The 27,699-nt window shown below is 43.1% G+C and overlaps 1 protein-coding gene across 1 annotated transcript in view; it reads right to left on the bottom strand.

Moving 5' to 3' along the window:
* LOC126457186 (irregular chiasm C-roughest protein-like) overlaps nt 1-27,699 on the bottom strand; it is a 479,812-nt gene that overhangs the window by 271,586 nt on the left and 180,527 nt on the right. Inside the window, exon 2 of the mRNA XM_050093278.1 lies at nt 20,094-20,184. Within this exon, the coding sequence (XP_049949235.1) occupies nt 20,094-20,151 (58 nt within the window). The 5' untranslated portion in view covers nt 20,152-20,184. The remainder of the gene's footprint in view (nt 1-20,093; nt 20,185-27,699) is intronic.

The raw sequence follows: 27,699 nt of genomic DNA on the forward strand, positions 1-27,699 counted from the left end.
CTTCACTTTGTCTACTTTTAAGTCCCCAAATTTGATGCTAATTTTATCACTAATCTAATTTCTCTTCATCATTCTCTCTTTTCTTCTCAGCCCATGTTCCTTACACAGTATACTATTCATTTCGTGCAGCATAGCCTTTAATTCTTTTCGCTTTTACTACTAATAATAATACCACCAGCGAATCTTACAGTTGAGAACCTATCACTCTGAATTTTAATTCCGCTCCTGAACCTATCTTTTATTTCCGTGACTGCTACACATACGATAACATTGAACAGTAGGGGAGAAAGGTTTCGTCCCTTTCTTACACACTTTTAAATTCGACAATTCGCTCTAGGACTTTCATTGTGATAGTTTATTCCCGATTCTAATGCCTATTGTACGAGGGGCATTGAATAAGTAAGGCAACATATATTTTTTTTCTGAAAGCAAGTTGCTTTTATTGAGCATACCGGTACACCATATTATTCCAAGTCTTTTGGCGACAAAAGCTTTTAAATCAACTTAATTTTCGTTCAATGCGACTGCCTTACAACACCTTACTGACAGGTCCTGCATTCCCGCGTGGTTGTGGTGGATGTCGGAGCCAACGTCCTTCTGCATCAGTGGCCACCCTAATCAAAGTACTGGTGCGCGCGGAATGTTTCTCCCATTGGGCCAAACAGATGCAATTCGGAAGGTGCGAGATCCAGGTTGTAGGGTGGATGACGGAGAACAGTCCGACAGAAACTTTTGAGTACCCCAGTTGATGGAGGAGCGTATGAGCACTACCACGAGACACGTACGGTTGAGCAGCGAGGAGTTATGCCCGACGGCAGACTTCTAGCTTCACTTAAAGAATTTAGATGATGGCGGCTTAATTATATGAGTGATAGCTTTTGTGCATGACTGTTGTCTGTAAATGATAAGGAGCAACCATAAAATTTTCCGTTCGAAGACCACACTAACACCTGGGCTATACGTCGGAGATTATATGCCATCATCGGGATAGTTCTGCGTTTTCTATACGCTGCAGCAACGCCCTCGAACGCAAACTTTATGATCGACCCCCATATTAAATCCTGGATCATGCCTTGAGAGTGGAGATACGTCATACTAAGATAAGGATCGGTCTGCTGTGGACGTAACGAATAAGTGCTTGGGGTGAAGAGGAAGCCTTTCGTAACGACTCTTTAAAGAATCTAGCGTCCATGTAAAAAAACTCTTCAAATATCTAATTACAAATCAGTGATTATGTTAAATATTTTAATCATGTAAATCTTTAATGGTTGAAGACGGAAAACTCCGATTACGTTTGATGTATTAGTTTTTGCTTATTTACAGGGTCTGGGACGACTGGCTACTTTCTTGGTTTGATCCCTGCTGTTGATTAAAAGTACTTTCCGGCAGAGCTAAACAAAGCGTAGAACGTCGGCAATAAACCAGTTAAATCAATCTCATTGTTACTTGTTTTATGACATATCTTCTGAACTGTGTATGACACAAAAAAATAAGTTTGCAGGTACATTCAGCGGTTTATTTGGTTACTGTCTGTCAAATGTCATGCAAATGGAACTACTATTAAAGAAGTTATAAATTAATGCTACACGCCTTATTACGAAGTTTTACTTTTTGAACAGCTTTCAACAGTTTTCAACTGAGGAGAGATCCGGCCACTTTGCTGGCCAAGGTAAGGTTTCTCAAGCAAGAAGACAAGCAATAGAAACTTTCTCCGCGTGCGGGCGGGCATTATCTTGCTGAAATGTAATCACAGGATGGCTTCTAACGTAGGGGAGAAAAAAAACCCGGTGTAGAGTATCGTCGACGTGCCGCTGTACTGTAAGACCGTCGCTGATGGCAACCAAAGACGTCCTGCTATAAAAGGAAGTGTCATCCCAGACATCACCAGCCCTTATCGGGCTGTATGGCGGGAGACAGTCAGGTTATTGTCCCACTGCAGTCTGTTGTCCAGGCATCTCCAGACACGTCTTCTGCCTGCAATCTCATTGGCTGATGTAGAATTGTCTTCAGCGATGAATCGCGTTTCGAACTGAGCCCCAACGACCAGTGATTTTGAAGGCATAATGTAACCTTTAAAGTTAGCTTTTTGTTGAAATGCCGTATTTTTCATTCAGTTCAAAATGACTCTTGAATTTATATATTTTTTTGAAGTTATATGCGGAAATTTGTTAAAAACAAGCACGCCCCTATGAACTCTCCGTATTCGTGAGGCGTAACCTAATTTGCACGGCGGGGCGCTGACAGCACTGGCATATGCTGTGGAGGGGATGGGTGAAGGGCGCGAAGGGGGGGGGGGGGGGGGGGGATTGCAGAAAGTTCCATCCGGCTGCCGGTATTTTGACATAGATGCACGATCGGCAGCAGCACCCAACCAAAGTTCCACCTGCGGAAGTTCTGTATTGCGCCAGAAGTTAGCGAGTAGTGCTTGAAGATGCCGTGAATTGGGGGCAACTTGCACGCGCACACAGCAGCAGCAGGGAAGCGCTCTGGATGACCGTGTGCGCCGCACCTCGCTTTCTGCTGTCGTTTGCAGTTGAGGCGCATCCAGGTCACTGCGACGGTGTCGGCGGGTCGCAGGTGGGGACCCCGCTGGCTGGGGATTTCAGTTAGCTCCGCGGTCCTCCAGGCTGCACAGGAAGGGATGGGAGCAGTGGCAGAATATCACGGCGCACTTTTCTGCGAGTTGTGTAGTCCTCGATTCTTCGACTGCGAACCAGACTTCATAATGCTCGTGTTGCAGCTACGCTCTTCATCAGATTTGAGAAATCTTTCACGCAGGAGGATCGTACAGACATACCGCCGTTTGAGTCTCGTGCAGATTCCAGTATGGAGGACATAGTGATAGACATCCATGGTGCTGTGAAGCAGCTGATTGGGTTGCAAAAATAAATCGCCAGGTCCTGATGGGATTCCAATTCGGTTTTACAGAGAGTACTCTACTGCATTGGCTCCTTACTTAGCTTGCATTTATCGCGAAGCTCTTGCCCAACGTAAAGTGCCGAGCGACTGGAAGAAAAGCGCAAGTGACGCCTGTATATAAGAAGGGTAGAAGGACGGATCCTCAAAATTACAGACCAATATCCTTAACATCGATTTGTTGCAGGATTCTCGAACACATTCTCAGTTCGAATATAATGAATTTCCTTGAGACAGAGAAGTTGCTTCCATGCATCAGCACGGCTTTAGAAAGCATCCCTCCTTTTCACATGATATCTTGCGAACCATGGATGAAGGGTATCAGACGGATGCCATATTCCTTGGCTTCCGGAAAGCGTTTGACTCGGTGCCCCACTGCGGACTCCTAACTAAGGTACGAACATATAGGATTGGTTGCCAAATATGTGAGTGGCTCGGAGACTTCTTAAGTAATAGAACCCAGTACGTTGTCGTCGATGGTGACTCTTCATCGGAGGTGAGGGTATCATCTGGAGTGCCCCAGGGAAGTGTGGTAGGTCCGCTGTTCTTTTGTATCTACATAAATTACCTTTTGGATAGGGTGGATAGCAATGTGCGGCTGTTTGCTGATGATGCTGTGGTGTACGGACAGGTGTCGTCGTTGAGTGACTGTAGGAGGATACAAGATGACTTGTACAGGATTTGTGATTGGTGTAAAGAATGGCAGCTAACTCTAAATATAGATAAATGTAAATCAATGCAGATGAATAGGAAAAAGAATCCCGTAATGTTTGAATACTCCAATAGTAGTGTAGCGCTTGACACAGTCACGTCGATTAAATATTTGGGCGTAACATTACAGAGCGATATGAAGTGGGACAAGCATGTAATGGCAGTTGTGGGGAAGGCGGATAGTCCTCCTCGGTTCATTGGTAGAATTTTGGGAAGATATGGTTCATCTGTAAAGGAGACCGCTTATAAAACACTAATACGACCTATTCTTGACTACTGCTCGATCGTTTGGGATCCCTGTGAGGTCAGATTGAGGGAGGACGTGGAAGCAATTTAGAGGCGGGCGGCTAGATTTGTTTCTGGTAGGTTTGATCATCACGCGAGAGTTACGGAAATGCTTCAGGAACTCGGGTGGGAGTCTCTAGAGGAAAGGAGGCGTTCTTTTCGTGAATCGCTACTGAGGAAATTTAGAGAACCAGCATTTGAGGCTGACTGCAGTAAAATTTTACTGCCGCCAACTTACATTTCACGGAAAGACCACAAAGGTAAGATAAGAGAGATTAGGGCTCGTACAGAGGCATATAGGCAGTCATTTATCCCTCGTTCTGTTTGGAAGTAGAACAGGGAGAGAAGATGATAGTTGTGGTACGAGATACCCTCCGCCACGCACCGTACGGTGGATTGCAGAGTATGTATGTAGATGTAGATGTAGATTATCTTATTTTGGACATATCAGTCACGGTGGAATGCATCACTCGTGATTCACGATAGTCTCAGGTTATTCTGTCTCTCTGAAGTATCGTGGGAGGGACTGCTAGAGTAGGTGTGTCAATCAGGCAACATTATTTCTCCCGATTTTGGTACTGACCCTGAAGTCCTAAATCAGCAATGCGATTTGTTCCGGCGTAACGACAAGCACCGGAACGAAGATCAAGAATGATACCGCAGAGCGGGCTGTGAGACGGCGTCAGCCAATGCCACGTTAGCTGGGACGTCACCACAACAGGACCGGCCTCTGCAGGAAGAGAACAAAAGCGAAGCGCCGCCTAGCCTCGGCCGCAGTAAAAGAGTCGCACTAGAAGAGAGGACTAGAAGATTGGCACTAGAGGAGCCGCACTGCAAGAGCCGCAGTTATACTAACGACAGCAGTGACTTATGAACTTGTGTGATTTAGCTTGCATGGAAATTAATATCAAAGGACATTGATTATTTGCATGTCATCAGCTACTTGCGACTCATCATGTAGAAACGAAAGGTAACCCTCGCATTACCAAGTGGGGTATTCTGACTACTCCAGGTTGATTTTTTCCCTATAATAATGTTATCTGCAGGGCCACATGCGTGTGGTTCCATGACTTTGTACTAAAATGATTGACGTTGAATTCACACTGACGACTGTCTAATTTTTTTGGCTTTATCATTGTTATCCAAGTCATTTATTGGTGGGATTGTGAGACTACCCCACTTGGTATGAAACGTCTTATTTTCTTATTTGTAGAAAAAGAAGATTTTGGGAAATATATCTGTCATTCATCCTCTTTGTTGAATTTTTCCATACATCGAATGTTTGTTATTGTTGCTGGTTACTGTTGTTGAGTTGAATTTAACTTTCACTGTTGAGCTGACATTACAGGAGTCAGTATTCATCTGCAAGTAAGGATGTCCAAAGGACTTTCTAGCGAAGAGATCATGGGAATTCTATACAATTCTGATGTCAGTGACGATGTAAATGAATGGGACGTTGATAATGAACTGAATGAACATATGGAACCTCTTGAAAAAGACCATATCATAGCATCATATGAAGCTGATGAAATATCAGAAGACACTACACTTTCACGTTAACAAGTAGTAGAAGAAGAAGAAGAAGATTATGATGATGAAGAAGAAGATGTCGAAGACACTGGATATTTGTTTGTTTCTAGAAGCGGACTACAATTTTCTAGTGAACCATCCAAAGGTGGGCGGCGTCGACGTCGTAACATTCTGAACGTAACACCTGGCCCAGTGAAAGATGGAAAAGCAATTAAAACAATAACAGAGTCATTCTTATTATTTATCTCACCGGAAATCGTGACATCATTGTAGAAGAAACGAACAGGGAAGCCAAACGAGTAATTTCTTTGAGGAAAGCAGCTCATTATTCGAACAAAACGACATGGAGTGATATAAATACAACTGAAGTGTGCGCTGTATTAGCAGTTATAATCGGAGCTGGTCGAACTCATGGACATCGCACAAGTGCTTCCAATCTGTGTGGAGGTAATGTTGCCTTTCGGCAACCATTCTTTTCTGCTGCCATGTCAAGAAACCGATTTTTGTCTGCAATGAAATTCTTGTGACTTGGCAACAAATACAAAAGAGCGCAGAGGACTGAAGAAACCAAGGACAAACTACAGGCCATCAGGGTTGTGTTCGACAAATTTCAATCTAACTTGTGCAAGAACTTCTATCCTTATGAATACGGGACTACTGATGAACGATTAGCAACGTACCAAGGAAACGGCCCTTTTAAGGTTTATATGAAGAGCAAGCCTGGCAAGTATGGCATTAAAATTTGGGTTTGTGCTGATGTGAAGACATCTTACTTATTACGGATCCAAATTGACGCAGGAATGGTGGTCAATACTCGGGAAGTGAATCAAGGACGGAGAGTTGCTTTGGATCTGATGGAACCATTTCTGAATAACGGTCAAGGTGTAACAACTGATAATTTCCAGAATGATATACTGGCAGAAGTAAAGCTGTGAGTACCGGGCATGAGTCGTGCTTCGGCAGCTCAGATGGTAGAGCACTTGCCCGCGAAAGGCAAAGGTCCCGAGTTCGAGTCTCGGTCGGGCACACAGTTTTAATCTGCCAGGAAGTTCAACTGATAATTTTTTCGCCTGTTTTCCATTGGTTGCTGAACTACTAAAATTAAACACGACATTGGTTGGTACCTTGCGTTCCGATAAGAGATTCAGAAGAAATTCTTGCCTAACAGAAAGAGAGAAGTTCACTCTTCAATGTTTGGTTTCACAAATGACTTGACCCTAGTTTCCTATGTTCCAAAGAAGGGAAAGGCAGTAATACTACTCTCTCCTCAGCATAATGAGAGACAAGTGAGAGGTGAAGAAAGTGAACACAAACCCGAAAGCCGGCCGGAGTAGCCGTGCGGTTCTAGGCGCTACAGTCTGGAGCCGAGCCGCCGCCACGGTCTCAGGTTCGAATCCTGCCTCGGGCATGGATGTGTGTGATGTCCTTAGGTTAGTTAGGTTTAATTAGTTCTAAGTTCTAGGCGACTGATGACCTCAGAAGTTAAGTCGCATAGTGGTCAGAGCCATTTTAACCAATTTTTGAACAAACCCGAAATCATAAGGCACTACAACAAAACCAAAGGTGCTGTAGATAATGGGGAAAAACTGACAAGAGGATACAGTTGTGTTAGAGGAACGAGGCGGTGGCTACTAAGAATCTTCATGGAAATGATAGATATTGCAACACTGAATGCATACATTCTGAAAACTCAAAGATTTCCTGGATGGCAGAAGAATAACCGAAGCCGACGTAAACTCTTCACGACTGAACTGGAATTTGGACTCACAAAGGCAACATGGAACAAAGAGCCAAAAATATCAACGGTCTTCATAAAGATGTGCAAGATGTACTGAAAGCTTGTGGTATTGCAATTCCTACAGCAGTGATCCAGACCAAGTTACCAACGCCACAACGATGTCAAGATTGCAAGAGAAACGAAGATCGGAAAACAATATTCTGTTGTGTAACGTGCAAGAAACCTATTTGTAATACACACAGAGAAGAAACTGTTACTGTGAAGTGCATGCAGTGCAAAAATGTACTTGCCTGAAAAGTTGAAAAAAGTCTTGTCTTATTTTACTGCAATGACTGTAGAGACACATAGAGTATTAATTTTCTGGTCGTTGTGTACTGAATTTAGTGAAACATATAAAAAAATTTTTACTTTGTATCTGTGATCTGATTAAATACTTGTAATAACCTGAAAAGCAGTTTTTCAATACTAAATAAACCCATTCAATGGAAATAACGAAATCTCAGAACAAATATTACATTAAAACACAAAACTTTTTTGGGGGAGTCCAAATACCCCGCTTTGTAAAGTAGAGGTGAGAAAAAGCTTGTTAACGTGAGGGTTAAGTGTTGTCAGTTCAGTTGCTGTAATGAACTTCATTAACATGATTTGCTTGTATGTTCTCTAGCTATCCGAGAAAACAGTTACCTAGTAATCGTATAAGACACGAGTGGGCTGGATCACACACGATTCTATTCGAAGGACGGAGGTTGGACGAGAGGGGATCGCGTTAAAGACGTTCAAGTATGCAATCAAATATATTAGGTGTCTCAGTAGATGATAAAGAGTAACTGAAACTTTAAAATTAATTTGATTGTTGCGGTGTTAAAAGGAAAATGTGAGAAACGATTGAACAAAGCTTTCCCGATCTCTCTCTCTCTCTCTCTCTCTAACTCCCTTGTTAATTCTGGTCCCCATCCCTGCGAGATTTCGCAGTGTTTATGGCACTGTAATCGAAACCACGAAGTGTTGCGTTTCAATTCAGGGTTACGTATTATTTATGTCATTCAAAATTTCTCTTCTTCGTCACAAGTGGAACTTTAATTGCTTACTAATAAAGAACAACCGCCTTCAGCCGCAAACCGTGGTTTTATTTAAGTGCAGGATGCATTTCGAGCACTGGGGGTCCACCTTCAGGCGCATTTCAAGAAAATCACGGTTTGTGGCTCGAGGCAGTTGTTCTTTATTATTATGAAAGTAACACAGTCACGGAGGAAACACCGCAGACAAAGCATAAAATTAAGTCAATTCCTTATCTGCATTTCTAATTCTCTGTTTTATGATGTACATCGCTGGGCATGTCTGTGGGTATTTAGCTTCTTGTTCAATTAACCCCTCATTCGAAACCTTACACCGTTTCAAAAACTGAAGCAGATGCAGTTCTGTCTCTCTATTTCTCAATTCACAACACTCGATGTTAATTATGACTCAAAACCCACACAACACTGGTGAAATATTTTATAGTATTTATTATTTATTTCACAAATCACTTTTTGGCTGTCGCACCATCATATGGTAAAAGGATATCATTGTATCTAGTGATGGCGTAACAACCAAAACCCGGCTTGTGAAATTAATAATAAGTGGTTCAAATGGCTCTGAGCATTATGGGACTTAACTTCTGAGGTCATCAGTCCCCTAGAACTTAGAACTGCTTAAACCTAATTAACCTAAGGACATCACACACATCCATGCCCGAGGCAGGATTCGAACCTGCGACCGTAGCGGTCACGCGGTTCCAGACTGTAGCGCCGAGAACCGCTCGGCCACTCCGGCCGGCCTAATAAAAAATATTGCAGAATATTTCACTAGTGTTGCGTGTATTTTCATTCATAATGTATGAAGTATTTTACCAAGAACCAATGAAACAGCCAAACCGTACACGATATTGATGTTAGTTCCACACAGTAGTGGACGTAAGACAGCACGTGATATGCTTAAGTCGGCCATGTAGTGATTGTCGCTGGGTACTCCAACCATAAAAGTGAACAACCCACATAGCGAGACGCCCCGTGTTGTGTGTACCATTGGGTACCCCAACCACAGCGGCAAGGAACTGAAATAGATTCCCCTAATGTGCAGGTCAATGGGTATACGAACCATAAATTTAGAGAATTTAGATAGCTAAATGCCAGTAATTTGCATGCCGTTGGGTGCAGCAACTACAATGTTTCAGAACCCAGTTATCTGTTAGACCTCACTGAGCATGCTGTTAGGTACTTCAACCGTCAGCGTAAAGAATGCAGTGCAATATTAAGTTCAAGTCTTTAACGTGTACTATACGATCGGTGTAAATACTAATTAAAGGTATCACACAAATTTGCATCGATGATTACGGTTTTCACTAACTGACTTTGTTAGGACGGTAATCCTGTGGACATCTTTGACACCAGTATGCAGTTGTCTCATGGCATGCTAAACGGATGCTGCATCGTATTAGGGGACGTCATCAAAGAGACAATAGAGTTGTGTGATCACCGGTGCGCGGCACACGCAACGTGTTTTCGTTTTCTCTGCAGCATTCACAATGGATGTGCGTTTACTAGGCCGTCCCACACAAGCCGACGAGCGGGGTATGAGCCCCCTTTGTCCAGGGAAGTGGAACGCATTCGCCGCGTCAGTCCTGTGCGGTAGAGTGCACACTTGAAATCTGCATTGAGAACGACACGAGGGCAATCGAACCTCGGCATTTACGAGAGGCGCAGCGTTGTAGCTAGAATTAATGATGGAACACGAGCCTCTCTCTTATCGCATCTCCCGTATCTTCGTCATCTATCTCCTCTTTGAGTTACTTTTTATTTCTGTTTGTTACCTTCACCTTTTAGTCTTTCCGTCTATACTTAATATTGGTGAGACGGTACTGGCTGTTCCGTCCCATTACGTTGTCTCAAGGTGTCCAGAATTACTTTATTAGTAATAACAGATTGGTCTTTGTAAATATTTGCTCCGGTACGGAGAAAATCTGGTGAAGAAGTGTACACCATTTTGTTTATCTGATTACGTATTAACATACATCCTCTACCTGTTTCTGTTTACGTTCCTCTTAAATGTTAGAATGACTTCACCCATTTGTGATTCTGTGATTAGGAGAGCTGTAATGCAGGGATGCATGTTTTGTTTGGTTTGGTGTTAAGCTAACTCTGCGCCAGTACTAGGAAAGTATGCAGGGATTGGTTGCAAGTCTTCCTTTCCCTTCAGGGATGAGCTGAGTGACCATTAAGGTTGCTCCGCTATTTTCGTCAGTCCGTCAAGCAGTTTGTTAATTTAACAAACGGATGAGGTATATCGTACACTAGGTCACTAATCCTCTCTTTTCCAGCATCATAACAGCTAAGCTTACATTACACCCACCTTCTATTTTCCTTCATAGTTTCCTGAGTACATTGGATAGTTAGAATTCACTATTCCAATGCGAGCACGGACACCTTTGCAATCCAGTCTTTAGTCGTAACTCTTGTGGTGCTTTCAGCGTCCACTATGGTTTTTTCAGTTGATTCCTCAGAGAGCGTTTAATTATTTCATTTTTATCGACTTCCAGAATCTGCAAGATTTTTATTGGTAGTAATTGTTTATCCCTTTGTGCAACCTTCAATCAAGTGGTGGTAACTATGTGACAAAGAGTAATCATTTCCTCACTGTATTTTCAGCTTAGGAATTGGACGTGTGAATATTGTGAAATATTTAACGAAATTCGTAGATGAAGCTAGTTAATTTGATTTATTTTTTCTATGTTGGTCTTCGTCTCTACGCTATCACGTGTGCACTACTGCTCGTAGAAACGATCAGTAGCATCCTAAATTTAATTCAGTTACGTTTTGCGTGTCAAATTACAAAATAAAATCCAAGGACGATGAAAGATGGTAAATTGTTTGGAAAAATCCCACGTGGACTTGGCTGCACAATCGATGAGATAACGGTCGTTCTTGTGGAAATACAGAGTAGGAATTACGTGCGTTTCGAGTGAAGATTTGGTACTATCCAAGAACGGTCAAAGATGGTGAGTAAATTCATTTGCAATTATAAGACATTAATGAAATCTTATGGTCTGTTCCTCACTGGTTAGAATCGTTGTTGCAGAAATTCATTGTAGTTTTTGCGAGTGTTCGTGTGACGGACGTAGAAGGATGTATACAATTTTTGTGTTTGCTTGCGTATAGCTCAAGCCCCCCCCCCCCCCCCCCCACCCTCCCACACTATAAGTTCGCCTCCTAGTTTACTATTTTGTTCTCGCCAAAATCAGAGGGGTATCCCGAAATTCGTTTGGAATAGATTATGTTAAAATAGTGGTTGATACTCAGTCCATCTTTGACAAGGGTATGAGAGTGTCGTATGAGAACTGCAATCCCAAGAGTAACGTAGCATTCCGTCCCATTCCCTGCATATCAATGAATTCAGAGAAAATTTAGATTGGACGGAGTGTGCATCATGTCCTTGTATCTTAATGAATGTTAATTTGTGCATAACTAAGAGTAGGGGCATGAGGCCCTATAAAAGTGATACTTAAATGACAATTTCACGTGTACAAAACAGCAATTCCATTCACTACCCCGTACCCAGTAAATGCAATCCTGAAATAATTACACATGAGTTGTCCACAAGTAAGAAAGACACACAGAAACAACTCTAATCTCACACTAGCTTGCAACTGATGTCTCGATATTTATGCACTGCTCCCCTTTTTACTTTAGATAATCATCCTATATGTGTGACTATCTGTACCATAATCATCCATGCTCCATAGCCTTCACCTTCTGCTCAAGCCATGTAAAACTTTATGTATTCTCTGATCACCTTAAATGTTTGCTTTGTCCTGTAACAGTGTTCAACAACGCAAGAACAATTTAGTTGAAGCACAAGTTTAAAGAAACGGAGATATTATGCAGTAACAGCGAAAATTAAAAATGAAGAAATATAATAACAGTCTTTCAGCCAAAACCGGGGAATACAAAGTTAAAAGAATAAATAAAAATGTGCTCTTTAGTAGAACTAGATTCCGAACGTGTAGAATGTTTTTCGCTTCGAAATCAGTTTCTAAGTTCTGTGTTACTACTTGCAATATTACACCGTAATATATAATCCTTGTAGATATGTTACGAAGATCCAGAAGAGTATGACACAATACGTAGGTACTGGTGGCAGCCGGCAGATGTTTCGAGTCCAGAAATACGTGCTCGGCGAATCAACTGTCACTTTCCCGAATTTGGTTCTCCATTCGCTTCTTCAATATTCTGAAGGAAAATTTGTACAACTAACAATTACTTGAAACTTTCTGACAGATTAGAACTGGCTGCCAGACCGCAACGCGAAATCGGCAACTTTGCCTTTCGTGGTCAAGTGCTCTACCAGCTGAGCTACCAGAGCACGACTGTGAAGCCGTCCTCCCAGCTTCACTTACGTCAGCACCTCATCTCCTATGACACCAGTTGCGAATCGTGCTCGATATCTCAGTTTGAAGACAACTTGCCAGTGAAAGGCAAAGGTATCGGGTTCGAGCCGCCATCCGGCAAAGAGTTTTCATCTGCCAGAAAGTTTCATATCAGCGTAGACTACAATGCAGAGTGAAAATTCTTTCTACAGACATAATTAATAAATTGTAGGTCGCAACTGCTACGTATGGATCACTAATTTGACACTTAACTGCCTGCGCCACTGTGCGAATTCTGGCATTACATTAAAATATAATTCAGAAACGGTAGTAGCATTGTATACATTATCTTCTACATCAAACGCTAATCTCACAAATGTAGTGGCAACAGTTTATAGCAACAGATTCTAGAGAATAAGTGCAATTAATGCTCCGCCAAAAGAATAAGTTGCGAAAGAGAAGTTTGTCTTCAGTTTGGAAACTGATATAAGCATCCAGAATGTTTAAAACCAAATGTGTTCTATAGTCCTGAAGGGTATAGTATTAGTGAAAACTAGAAGAATATCCTCCGAAAACATGTCAAAGAATATAAATACATGTTAGTGTACAGGAAATCCTACTTGCATCGAGCATGGGCAGTGTGATGGGCGCTCTTCCTGTTCACGTTTGTCGCTCATACCTTACTGGATGTGTTTGTCTCTTTTCTTGGTAATCTGTCTGCAGAGCTGTTTCCAGATATTTGACTTAAAACTATCACCTGGAACAATTATTCCGTAATACACTGAATCTACAAAGAAACTGGTATGGGCATGCGTGTTCAAAAATAGATATATGTAAACAGGCAGAAAGCAACGCTGCGGTCGGCAATGCCTACACAAGACAACAAGCGTCTGGCACAACTGTTACATCGCTTATTGCTGCTACAATAGCATGTTATCGAGATTTAAGTGAGTTTGAACGTGGTGTTATGGTCGGCGCACGCGCGATGGCACACAGTATCTCCGAGGCAGCGATGAAGTGGATATTTTCCCGTACGACCATTTCACGAGTGTACCGTGAATGTCAGGAATCCGGTAAAATATCAGATCTCAGACATTGCTGCGGCCGGGAAAAGATACTGCAGGAACTGAAGAGAATCGTTCAACATGACAGAAGTGCTACCCTATTTGCTGCAGATTTCAAGGCTGGGCCAAGTGTCGGCGTGCGAGTCATTCAACGAAACATCATCGATATGGGCTTTGAAAACCGAAAGCCCGCTCGTTTATCCTTAATGACCTCACGACACAAAGCTTTACGCTTCGCCTGGGCCCGTCATACCGACCTTGGGTTCTTGATGATTGGAAACGTGTTGCCTGGTTGGATAGGTCTCATTTCAAATCGTATCGAGCTGGTGGACGTGTACGGGTATGGAGACAACCTCATGAATCCATGGACCTTCCATATCTGCAGGAGGCTGTTGAAGCTGCTGGAAGCTCAGTAATGATGTCGGGCGTGTGCTGTTTGAGTGATGTGGGACCACTGATACGTCTATATACGTCTCTGAAAGGTGACACGTACATAAGGATCCTGTCTGATCACCTGTCCATTGTGTATTCCAACAGACTTGGGAATTCCAGCAGGACAATGCGACACCTCACACGTCGAGAATTGCTACAGAGCGGCTCGGGGAATACTGTTCAGAGTTTAAACACTTCCACTGTTCACTAAACTCCCCTGACATTAATTTTATTGATCATATATTGGATGCGCTGCAACTTGCTGTTCAGAAGAGATCTCTACCCACTCTTACGGATTTATGGACATCCCTCCAGCACTACTTCAGACATTAGTCGAGTCCATGCTACGACGTGATGCGGCCCCTCTGCGTGCTCGCGGGGACCCTACAGGATATTACACAGGTGTACCAGTTTCTTGGCCACTTCAGTGCATTTCTCTGATTTTCTGCTGGTGTCAGAACAAGGTAATCATGGGGACATCTTTGACACCACTATGCCGCTCTGTCATGGTTTGCTAAACGCGTGCTGCATCGTATTAGGCAACGCGATCAGAGAGACAATAGAGTTGTTTGATCACAGGTGCGCGCCACACAAATACTGTTTTCGTTTTCTCTGCAGCGTTTACAATAGACGTGCTAGTATTAGGCCGTCCCGCACGAGCCGACTAGCGAGGTATCGGCCCCCTTTGTCCAGGGAAGTGGAACGCATTCACCGCGTCTGCGTTGTGCGAGAGAACGCACACGTTAATTCTGCATCGAGGATGACACTACAGCTATCGAACGTCAGCATTTACGCGGGGCGCAGTGTTTACCATTAGCTTCAATGGATGACGGAACACGTGCCTCTCTCGTATCGCATCTCCATGTCTCCGTCATCTAGTTCCTCTTCGACTTAACTATATAGTGTGTAAAATTTAACGAATTTTGGAGACGAAGTTAGTTAATTTGATTAAATTCATCTTTGTAGGTCTTTAACTCCAAGCTGTCACGTGTTCCATACAGTTCGGAGAAATAGCCACCAGTATTCTAAATTAAATTCAGTTAGGTTTTGCGTGTGACTTTGTGAGATAAAATCCCAGAAAAATCACAGATGGTGAGTAATTTCGAGTCATTGATTCGCAAGATCCAACGTGGACTTGATTGCACAAAGAATGAGCTGACAATCGTCCTTGTGGAAACAAAGAGTAGGACTGCGTGCTTTTCGAGTGAAGATTTGAAAATATCCAAGAACGATCAAAGAAGGTGACTGCATTTATTTGCAATGACAAGATGTTAATGAAATGTTGTGGTCGGTTAGTCATTGGATACTATCGTTTCTGTAGAAATCGTGTGAAGTTTTTGCCAGTGTTCGTGTGACGGAATTTGTAGGATGTATCTCATTTTTGTGTCCTAATTGTGCGTATTCGTGTCTGCTTGAGTACAACCCTACCCGCCACTATAATATCGTTTACTAGTTTGCTATGTTGTTCCCGCCAACATCAGAGGGGGAACTTGAAACTCGTTTTGAATAGATGATTTTAGAATAGTAGTTGTTACTCAGTCCATATGTGGTATGGGTATCAGAGTGTCGTACGAAATCGGTAATCCCACGGGCGACGTAACATTCCACCGTATTGCTTGTATATCACTGAATTCAGAGACTACTTAGATTAGGTGGAGTGTGGATCATGTCGTTGTAGCTTAGTGAATGTTAATTTGTGCAGAATTGACAGTAGTGGCGTGTGGCCCAATAAAAGTGATATTTAAATGACAATTTTACCTGTATAGAACAGTGATTCCACCCTTTGTCCTGTATCCAGTAAACGTAATCCTGAAATGACTACACTGGAATTTTCCACAAAAAGGAAAGATATGTATGTACGAGGGCGGTTCAATAAGTAATGCAACACATTTTTTTTTCTGAAACAGGGGTTGTTTTATTCAGCATTGAAATACACCAGGTTATTCCCCAATCTTTTAGCTACACAACACTACTTTTCAACGTAATCTCCATTCAATGCTACGGCCTTACGCCACCTTGAAATGAGGGCCTGTATGCCTGCACGGTACCATTCCACTGGTCGATGTCGGAGCCAACGTCGTACTGCATCAATAACTTCTTCATCATCCACGTAGTGCCTCCCACAGATTGCGTCCTTCACTGGGCCAAACATATGGAAATCCGACGGTGCGAGATCGGGGCTGTAGGGTGCATGAGGAAGAACAGTCCACTGAAGTTTTGTGAGCTCCTCTCGGGTGTGAAGACTTGTGTGAGGTCTTGCGTTGTCATGATGAAGGAGAAGTTCGTTCAGATTTTTGTGCCTACGAACACGCTGAAGTCGTTTCTTCAATTTCTGAAGAGTAGCACAATACACTTCAGAGTTGATCATTTAACCGTGGGGAAGGACATCGAACAGAATAACCCCTTCAGCGCCCCAGAAGACTGTAACCATGACTTTACCGGCTGGGGGTATGGCTTTAAACTTTTTCTTGGTGTGGCGCCACTACATTGATTGCCGTTTTGTTTCAGGTTGAGCACTGAGTTGTTTGATGGTGATCTGTCGATCATCTCGAACGAGTGTGTTCACACGCTCCGCCATTGCAGGAGTCACAGCTGTGCACGGCCGGCCCGCACGCGGGAGATCAGACAGTCTTGCTTGACCTTGCGGCGATGATGACACGCTTTGCCCAACGACTCACCGTGCTTTTGTCCACTGCCAGATCACCGTAGACATTCTGCAAGCGCCTATGAATATCTGAGATGCCCTGGTTTTCCGCCAAAAGAAACTCGATCACTGCCCGTTGTTTGCAACGCACGTCCGTTACAGACGCCATTTTAACAGCTCTGTACAGCGCTACCAGCTGTCGGAAGTCAATGAAACTATACGAGACGAAGCGGGAATGTTTGAAAATATTCCACAAGAAATTTCCGGTTTTTTCAACCAAAATTGGCCGAGAAAAAAAATGTGTTGCATTAGTTATTGAACTGGCCTCGTACGTACGAGGTGTCCCAAAAGCCCGTTAATATTTGAAAATGTTCTTTTTCACGGAATAATGTACGTAGGCACGTAAAAATTCACACATCTGCCTGAAATTGCATGTGTATTATTGAAACCAAAAACCATTGCAAAAACTGGCCAACAAATGGCACACGTCAGTTACGCCGCATGAGAATCTTGCATAAAATGAGCTGTAGTGAGAGACGGAGTCAGATAATACCCAGTCTGGCTAATACACTCTTGCTGCAAGGTACGGCTTTCACGCAGGATGGCGCTCCACAGCATGAGAATACACGGGTATCGTGAGGATCGCATGCTGAGCACACGTCCATCTTGCTTGACCTCCGTGCTCCACAGACCTCAATCCGTCTGATTATTGGTTGTGACGTTACCTGAAGCAGCAAGTCTACCAGGGTCGTCTGATCTCATCAGATATGCAACATCCTACGGCTGTTTCTCACCATACCTACTGAAATGCTGTACAGTGCTGTTCATAACATCGTTCCTCGAAACAAGTATTGTTGATGAATCACGGCCGACAAGTTGAGCACTTGTTACAAAGAACGTCGTCTTTGCTAAAAGACAGTTGTTTTGCTATTTTCTGCTTTCGCATGGTATTAGGGGCATTCTGTTGATCATTTTGTACAGGTTTTTGATTTCAGTAAAAATCCCATGTTATTTCAAGCACGTGTGTCAAGTTTTACCTCTCTACATATATTATTCCGAGAAGTATTGAACTTACAAATGTTCACGGACTTTTGAGCCCATACGTATGTATATAGGTACGGATTTCACTTATTGCGTGGAAGGAATCGCTGTGGGGAGTGAGAACTGCTGCATGGGGGCTTAATTAAATATAATGCAAATATTTTTTTAATTTTAGTCCCTGTATGTCCGGCTACGAAGTCTCGTAACCGGTTGGCCCTGACTGGTATTAGTCCGCAATCTGACTACATAGAATAACAACAAAGAATTAAACGAAATTTCCGTTACCACAATTACTTAATTAAGTCCCCAGCAACTAGAAAAGCTACGATACAAAAACTACGGAACAACAAAGCACAAGTGTAACTGTTCTGTGTGTGGAAGTGTGATTCAACGTACACATCTCGCACGGTTCTTCCTCAATAAGACAAGATATTTTAAATACCATTTACACTGAATTAATTAAATTAAACTGAAATACTATAATTGCACATAGAAACCCGAATTACAGTCTAATACATGAACACAAGCCACATGCTTTGTTGACTGAACATGTGACCAAGGGGCATTGTTAGTTAGGAAATTAAAAAAAAAATAGAAAAATGTTTTTTACCTTCATATATATTGACTAAAAATACACTCTGATCATTACAACATCTCCATTCGAACAACATCTGCTGTCTAGCCCATCAAAACAACTGCACACGACATGTCCTCAACTAGTACAGCTATCGACATCCTCTCAGCAAAGCACTAACTACCACAACTGCCAGTGGAGGCAGCGGAATAAAACTCTTTGGCGCAATCTCTGGCGCTGTGACTCAGTGTAGCCACCTTTCACTGCCTATGTATTAACGAGGTGGGGGATAGAAAGCAGTGAAGCCCATAACGCGCGTATAGCCATACTTCAGTTATCCAGTATTTGAGAATAAGAGCACTTAGTGACTTTCCAATAACTTAACGCATACTTTCAAATCTTTACGAAACATTTTCTCATTGAAAACCCACACAAAATGATGAACGGTAAAAAGTTTGTCGCTTACTGCTTTTTCACTTATCATGCAGTAAAACTGGAGTATGAAGTATGATGCTTTCATTTGTTTCATCTTTAATAGTACCCTTATTGATGACATATTTTGAAGGCAGTGTTCACATGCCACTAAATGTACGTGAAAGAATATCAGTCTGCGACGTATATTGGAGGATGTATGACGCCATAAACAATGAGATGGGTGAAAAACTGCCAATCAAGCACGACGTTTTGATTCACTACTTCTTTGGCACTTACTGTATTCACAACACATTTCACCTACATTAGCTGAATGTACCAGTGACTGCATCTGAAAAACTGTATCATCTACAGCACATAGTTCTGGAGATATGAAATCATTAACATTAAACAGTGCTAAAATGAAACTGCAGGGCGAAATTCGCTATAGATACAAGTGAAATAGAAGTATCTGTGCAGTTAAGTGTGTAATATGTTAAATATATGTGAAAAAATTTTCAAATGTGAGTACACGGGCAAAGTCAGGGGTAAAAAATTCACCCTAAATCCCTTGAACGATTCCAAATAAATTTGGTACACATACTAGTTGAAATCAGGCAAGAAATAGCGGGAGAGTGATAACGTAGAGAAAGAAGTGGGAAAGAGAAGGAGGAGCAGAAAGATAGACAGTTAGGAGGAAGAGGATGTGAACACAGATATGGGGGATGAGGAGATAGGCAGAGAGGGGTGGAGCGGGAAATGGATCCATGGAGCGCAGGGGGAAAGACGCAGAGATAAAGAAGAAGAGGTGGAGGGAGACGGAGGCAGGCAGAGAGAGAAGGAGAAGGTATGCGCAGACAGAGGAGGAAAAGGAAATGAACAGACGGAAGGGCGAGGATTAGACGGACAGAGAGAAGGGAGTGGAGGTGATAGACAGAGAAAGGAATGAGGAGGAGATGGAGAGGGTGAGGGGGATAGGAGATGGACAGAAAGGAGGATGGAAGAGATGGATAGACAAGGGGAGAGGAATGAGGTGTACAGAGAGAGAGGTAGGCACACACTGAGCATTTCCAGCAAAGTCAAGAGACATATGGCTATCACAGCACATAAGGGGCTATAAATCACCAAGTAGTTATTTCCGTACTCGCTGGACAATCTTTATAGTTTAGACCCTATTATCTCCTGGGAGAACCCGTGAAACTTTTCATAGACACACACAGACTCGCTCTCTCCAGCTCTTTGTCTCTCTCTCTCTCTGTCTGTCTCTCTCTCTCTCACACACACACACACACGCACACACACACACACACACACACACACACACACACACACAGTGTAGTACTCACTGTCGCGCGTCTCGGAGTGTCCCTGCAGTAGGCAGCACACCATAATATGCAGCAGCATCTCGCCTGTGCTCACATTCCTTCTCTGGTTTACCTGTAACAGAACAAGAAAAGGGGCTGCGTCACTAAAGATCACGAAAGTTGTTCATCTGACGGTATCTCTCTGAACTTTTATGTTAACTGAATATCGGCGTGGAAGCCAGCGCATCGAACAATAGCAACACCCTCGCGCTTGACGCAATATTAAAATGTAAATATCACATTCGTGCGAGGCTGATTTGTATTTTAACTCCAGTGAGTACGGTTGAGTGTTGATAGCACAATTTACTTGACACCACCATGCGAATTCCAACGTTTTGCAATCAATAGAGCGTGTGGTACACTAAAACGACATAAAATAGTGACAAAACATAACACGGTGATGGCAGTAAGGGGAGATGATTCCTGGAAGGAAGACTAACTAGAAGTTCATAACATGTGTCTCGAAATGCACAGTGGGTGAAATATAAAGCAACTGGTGTTGTTACATTAACTCCAGATTACATGGTATAAACCTGTTATTCAATTAACGAGCATCTCTAAATGTAGACTGGGATGGTTTTCTGGGCTTCAGACTGTGTAATTTCGGCTATGTCACAGAACGACGCTCTGATACTCATTCCAGGAGCTAGCCGTAATGGTTTTCGTCACCATTCACGCATGTGTAAGCAGTCGAGAGCGCGAACTGATTTACTGAGCCCCTTGTGATAGTCAGCACATTCCAAGTCAAATCTTTGCGTCCATTTTTCTGCTTATTCGCGAGCATGTGCCTGAGAGATGAACCACATTAGCAGTTACAGGATGTTCGTACAACTGTTATGGAACACCACGTTCAAAGGAACCTTTTAGACCATAGTGTTCTACAAGAGCTCTAACAGTGAAACGGCTACACATTTAGACGTGTAAGGAAACGAGCGCTCAGTGATGCAAGAGTAGAAAGAGGTAAACTGTATTACCTGCCATCTAATGGAAACAGCATCATTTATAATGTTCCTTCATCACAGTCATAATCTCTGATAGAATATGGACGTGCATGACTTCGTGACGTCTCCATGCTGTAATTTCGGAGCTACTTTACATATGAAAGTACCACACAGCCTACTGGTAAGACGTTTGTGACGAATTCGCAGGAGGTCATTGAAAGGTTGAGCACTGTAAAGGATCTTAGGAGGCAAGAAAAATCGAGATACCTTTATTCACTAAGAAACACTTCTCACACCTGAGGGACAATAGATGACGTTGTCCTGAATTATCGTAGCAGAGAGCTGGTGACATTCGGTAGTTCTTCCAGAATTCCATACACTTCGTTATTTTTTGTCTGCTAGAAGCAATAGAGTGACTAATTGCGTGAATACTAGCAACTATGGCTAATACTATTCGTAGTACTGGATTAGTATTAGGAAGTACAGGGTACGATACATTAAATTTGCCCAGAAAATATTTCATATGCCTCATTGTAGGCAGCTTAATTTATTCCTCTCGCCTAGATGTGGACGAAGTATGCTTGGGTCTCTGTCTTAACGGGTGCGAAATGTTTTCCGGGTAATCTTATTTTGCTTACCTTGTATTTATGAGGATATCACCCGGCGTTAGGATAGTAATACGCCCGTGGTCAGGCAGGCTGTAAATTAAGTCAGTAGGAGCGGCGAGTCTCACTTGCAGAGAAATACCAGTGGCTGTAAATATTCCGAGCCTCCCAGCCGCCCCCTCCTTCGTACCTCCGAGGAGCCAATTAAAAAACGCTGAGTCCTCAGCGCGAGTGAATGGAAGGCAAACAGAGGGGTTCCTAACGGAGATGCCGACTCAGCCCGCCTACGCAGCTGTTACTGAGGCTCCAAGACCGCCATGTGGGAGGCATTCTCCCTTCTACTCGTCGCAGCTGATGTGTCGGAACCTCTTTTCTGAACGGGGGAATCTAATCGTAGTTAACTGAGTACATGATTGTGTCTGAGTACAGTTATTCCGCACTGAAAAGTACCTGAGTAGCCTAACGATGTATGTGTTTTTCAGTAATCATTCAGATATGAGGTGGTCATGAGTTGTAAATTCAGCAGGTTGTCTTTCTCAGCGACGTTGAAAGACGAAATGTCCCAAGTTAGGGAAGTGATATCTTGTTTCTGATACAATGTTCGACAACTTTCATTCTGTTCACCATCAGAAGATGGGAAACGGGAAACGTGTATGAACATTTCATCAAAACGATGGTCATATTTGGTGCAGAAATCGGACTGCAGTTGCAAATGCTGATGAACATGAAACAGAAGAAAGGAATGAGATAGAGTATATCCAGTCCCAGATATTATTCAATGTAACCTTTAACAAGTTGTGAAAGAATCCAACGAGAAATTTGTAAATGGTATTAAACTTCAGGAAGAACAAATATAAACAATGAGCTCTGCCGATATCATTCTAACTCTGTCAGAGTCAGTGAAACCGAATGGACAGTGACTTGAACAGAGATTATAAGGTGGGCATCGACAGAAGTAAAACGAGGAAAATGAAATTTCGTCCCTGGCGATCGTGACAGAACAAGAGTGGGAAATTAGGCGATATAGGTTAGTGATGAGTTTTACTATTGGAACAGTAAAATAACTGATGATGGCTAAAATACATACGATATGAAATGCGCACTGGCAATAACTATATTGTATTTCTGAAAGAGGTGTAATTTCTTAACTTATAATGTCAGTAACTCATTTCCGATGGAATTTATCTGGAGTAAGCTTTGTATGAAACTAAAACGCGGGCTATACGCAGAGGAGATGCACTCGAAATGTGTTGCTACAGAATAATGCTGAAGCTTAGATGACTAGATAGAACAGTAAAAGAGGAGGTTCTGAATCGAATAGAGCAAAAAGATATTAATGCCACCACTTAAAGGAAGGAATGGGTTGATGAGGCACATCCTAAGGAATCAACGAATGATCCGTTTCTTGGTAATGGAAAAAGAAATGAAGGGGGGGGGGGGGGGGGGGCGAAACAGAAATTGAAGAGGGAAAGCAAATCTCGAACACAGTCAGAAAGTCGAAGTGGATGTAGGTTAATATCGTTATGCAGAAATGAATAGAAAAGCAGAGAATAATCTAGCTTGGAGAATTGCAACAATCCAGTGTTCGGACTGAAGACCGCAACACATGGCAATTTACTGTGTGTGAGAAAGCGTACCACTACAAATTCTCTCATTTTCTGTTGCATTAGTATATGGAGCACGAAAAGAGTTTATCGGTACCGTATGAGCCAAAGTATCGGCTACCTTTGTATCATTAACATTTCGAGCTTTGTTTATGGGTTAATGTGATGCCTTACTCTTCTTGGAACATATAATCTCGAATTTTTTAATCGAAAACCTGAACGCGATCGTCAGCATCCTGCTGTAATTTGAAAAGTATCCACGCAACATACCCATGTTTACAATTCTTGTAACCAGTGACAAAACATGCTGCTCTTCTTTGGATGTTGTCTGCCTCCTCTTGATTGTACCTGGTAAGGGTTCCAGTTGGCGAGCAGTACTGCAGAATAAATCAGAAGTGATATAGTAACATAGCACTGGAACTGGTAAATTACGTTCCCTCATAATTCTTTCAACGAAGTGTTACATCTGCATTTCATTCTGCGAAATCCATATGGTTGTTTCAGTTTGTGACAGCGGACGCACACTCAAATGACACACAATTCTTGGTTGTTAATATTCTCAGTGCTTAATCTCTAATCGGGTAATCGAACAAAAATCGCAGTTTCCACCGATTACTGCGCAGTTTTTCTACCTATGTTTCTTCTGAGCGTATCTTAGATTTCCTGCAGCAACCGTCGATCGTGAACAGGACGTTTGAGTGAGTTCGATACAGCATGATGAGGTTGCAACTTTCCTACCGAAAACAGCATCATCCGCGAAATTCCTCACGGTTCTACCAAAGACATCGACCGCATCATTTATACACTATGTTCGGAAATTCCCGTTACAAACTTCTAGGACTTGTAGAGGGAAGCAAGTACATAATATTTTGATAGGAATACATGACCGAACATATACAGTTTCTGTTCCACAAAGGTGTCAGTTCAGATATGTAATACATCCACCTTTGTTGACGTAAAGAGGAGTTGTTCGTCGTGGTATGCAGTAAGGTGGACCAGATGACGTGTACTGCGTCAGGCAGTCACCTGGTGTCCTTTAACGTTTGCCCCGTTGCGAGACCTATTCAGTGCATGTGCGTCTCCAATACAGTAATCATTGTTCGGTGTACATCTCTGTAACACAGAGGAATGCTCCCTGTGTATGACGAAGAGGTACCGGAAGAGCTGATAGGCGGCCGTATCACGCACGTTCCCCTCAACGTAGCAGTCCATCGCAAAATCTTTGTGCACAAGTTACGCCGTGGCTCCGAGAAACAGGTAGCCTCACCGTGAGGAGGCAGGACTGAGGTGCTCCGTGCCAATGCTGCACGTCCGAATTTGAGGATAAACTGCATCGCGCTGGAGAGAACACGTCGACGATTAGTCGAACAACTGCGCTTCCAATGGGCGTTAGTCACACTATCGTCTGAGTAAGCAACAATTATATCCGTACCACTTACAAAGGGTACACGCTATGGATACAACCGATTCTCCACAACGCTTTGTCTAATGCACCTGGTTCCTTTATCGCAGTAGCGACACACCCCTGTTACCACGACGAGGTCTGAACTCGCGAAGCAGCCGAGTCTGGGCAAATGAAATCCCGTGTGCCACACATGTTCAGTGACTTCAGCACCGGTTCGGTATTAACGTGTGAGCAGGTATTCTGGACGCTCATGTGATTGGGCCATACCTCCTTTCACTCAAGGTACCACGCACCGCATACTTGATTGGAACGGTGGTCTCATCATTTAATATTAAAAGACTACGACCAAGGTGTGGACGGGGCCAAGGAATTGACATATCAGACATGATTTAACACATAAATAATTTATTCGTAACATGCAATACATAACACCAACTACGTAAATCCTGCTTCGATGCTTAAAATTGCTCAAAATGGGAGGGCCACCACTTTCGAACTGGAAAGGCTTTAATTTAAGAAACTAAAACGCCTATTATAATTTTTAAATACGGTCGCCGGTTCGAATCCTGCCTCGGGCATGGATGTGTGTAATGTCCTTAGGTTAGTTAGGTTTAATTAGTTCTAAGTTCTAGGCGACTGATGACCTCAGCAGTTAAGTCGCATAGTTCTCAGAGCCATTTGAACCATTTTCTAATTTTTAAAAATAATAATAACACAGCACATAAGTAAGCGCTAAGTGAACGCACTCTTAAATCTTTAATTATTAATCACAAAGCGTGGGTTTATCACATTTAAATTCTCATTGCAATGTAAAACATAAATACATGAATTCACAAAACAGCATGGCTTCAAAGTTTCTACCTGGACAACGTATGGTCCTAAAACTTACGTATTACATTCCAGCCAATTACATTAATAACTTATAAGCACGGTTGGTAAAACACAAACGTTTGTACTATAATCAATTTTAATAATCCACAATCACTCAAAAAAACAACATCAGAAGTTCGATACGCAGCATGTAAGCCTGTTTATACAATCTTTCGGAGCAAAAGAGGCACGAGGGCCACCATATCAGAAGTGCGCTAGTTGCCTCTAGGATAGGTGCTCCCATTAGCTTAATCACTGAGCAGACATTTACTTGAGCGACAGGTAAGATAGTTAATGCAAACAGAAGGTATTTCTAAAGTCTTTTTTCTTCCTCCCTTTTATCAAGGGGGTTTTAGTAAGGTGGAAATTACACTTTGAGTAGACGCAATAGCAATCTTGCGGGCACGCCTCCACGAGGACGCCATGGCGCTACACACGTACTAAACTAGCCGCGTATCCGCTGTTCAAGCCAAAGATTAACAAAGTTCCATATTCCTGACACCCAAATAGTCGGGATCAAAACAAAACCAAAAATCCCAAGAGCGCAAGATCCAGCATAGCTTCAGAACAGATCTTACTTCATGCGGTTGCCTTCACAAATACAGGTATCGAAATGAAAACAAGAACGTGTAACAACATTCCCTAATCAGCACAATGGTCTTCTCTAGGTCCCGGTAGCGCTAGACAACGCTGACATGCCAATGTTAACAAACCTCTAAGGCAACACCCTCCAACTGACAAGCCGAAACCAATGTGACCCCTTATCAGCTCCGTGACAGGACTCGAACCCCCAACTACCGTCAGTGTAACTCACTTAGAATAAATACAGCGCAAATAGTGTGGCGGACACATATACCCAGGGATTAACAGAACACTAGACTAAACTAGAATTAACCTTAATAATACAGCACTAGATCTTTGGAGACAAGGAACTAACTCCTTACCCGAAATTCTGCAACTACAGGGCGGGAGGATGAACTACCAAAACACAGAAGTGCAAACGTACACCAATAACTACCAAAATACACCACTACACCGGTTAGCAACGATGCGTGGAGGAATCTGCACTGTCACAATTGCACCAGTGTATAGGATTGCCACAGCGGTGGCCACAAGGTGGGAAAGACGACTGGATGAACTCAATCCCAAAGGACGTTCAACTTGAAACATTCACACTTAATTTCTTTTCTCCTTTCCCTCGGCGCACTTCGTCGTTTGTCCGGGACTGCTGTGCACAATTCTGAACCGTCCCCAGTCATCCCGGCAGAAACCGACCCAGCCGAACTGCTCCCGGACTCAAAGCCTCGCCGAACGGCGGCTCCTCCGCCCCACGATGGTTACTGTTTGTTTGCCTTCGTCGACGCAGGCGATGATTAGACTGCCATCCGCCTCCCGTGGACAACCAGTGAAGAGCGGACAGAGGGGCCCAACCAGGCTGGCGTTCCTCCACGGGTAGAAGTGCGGGTTAGATAACAACACCCGCACGCCGAAGGCAGGATGTCGACGTCACCAGAGCAGACACGAAGGCCACTGCGCGACAACCTCCTCCAGCGTCACCGCGCTCGCCTATAAATAGTACAGGCCAAAGAGTCTACTGCAGTAAACACGTGAGTCGGTCGTGTTACCAACCTATGATTTCCAAGTACACCAAAGACAGAACTCGCAATCGATTGTGGGTACACTACGGGCGGGAGTTGAAACGAAAGAGCTTTATAAAAGACCAACCCTGAACAACCACGGGAAAACGAAATAGAAGCGAAGCAATAAAAGACAGCAACGAGATGCTAGAGCCCGATCGCGCTCAAACACTGTCGATTACCAAAAATATTGGCTCCACACCACGCTCAGGAAACGTGCCGTGGAAAGATGGAAGAACACACGGATCATTGATCTCCTTCTAAATTCTAGTGGACCCGTTCTTGGAAGCTGTGGCACTGGATGTTCGTCAGGAAATGTGGTTTCAGCATGATGCTGCACCACTTCCTTTCTCACGTGCGTTTCGGAGGCATCTCAACACACGATATGGTGAAAGATTGATAGGCTGAGGTGGTCGAACTGTGTCTCCGCCGCCATCGCCGGCTTTAACTCCTATGGACTACTTTTTATACTGTCGCAAGATAAGTTTAATATACGAGACTACTGTAGAGTCAGAGGAACAATCTG

Source organism: Schistocerca serialis, chromosome 1, assembly GCF_023864345.2.
Source record: "Schistocerca serialis cubense isolate TAMUIC-IGC-003099 chromosome 1, iqSchSeri2.2, whole genome shotgun sequence".
In the NCBI taxonomy this organism is placed as follows: Eukaryota; Metazoa; Arthropoda; class Insecta; order Orthoptera; family Acrididae; genus Schistocerca; species Schistocerca serialis.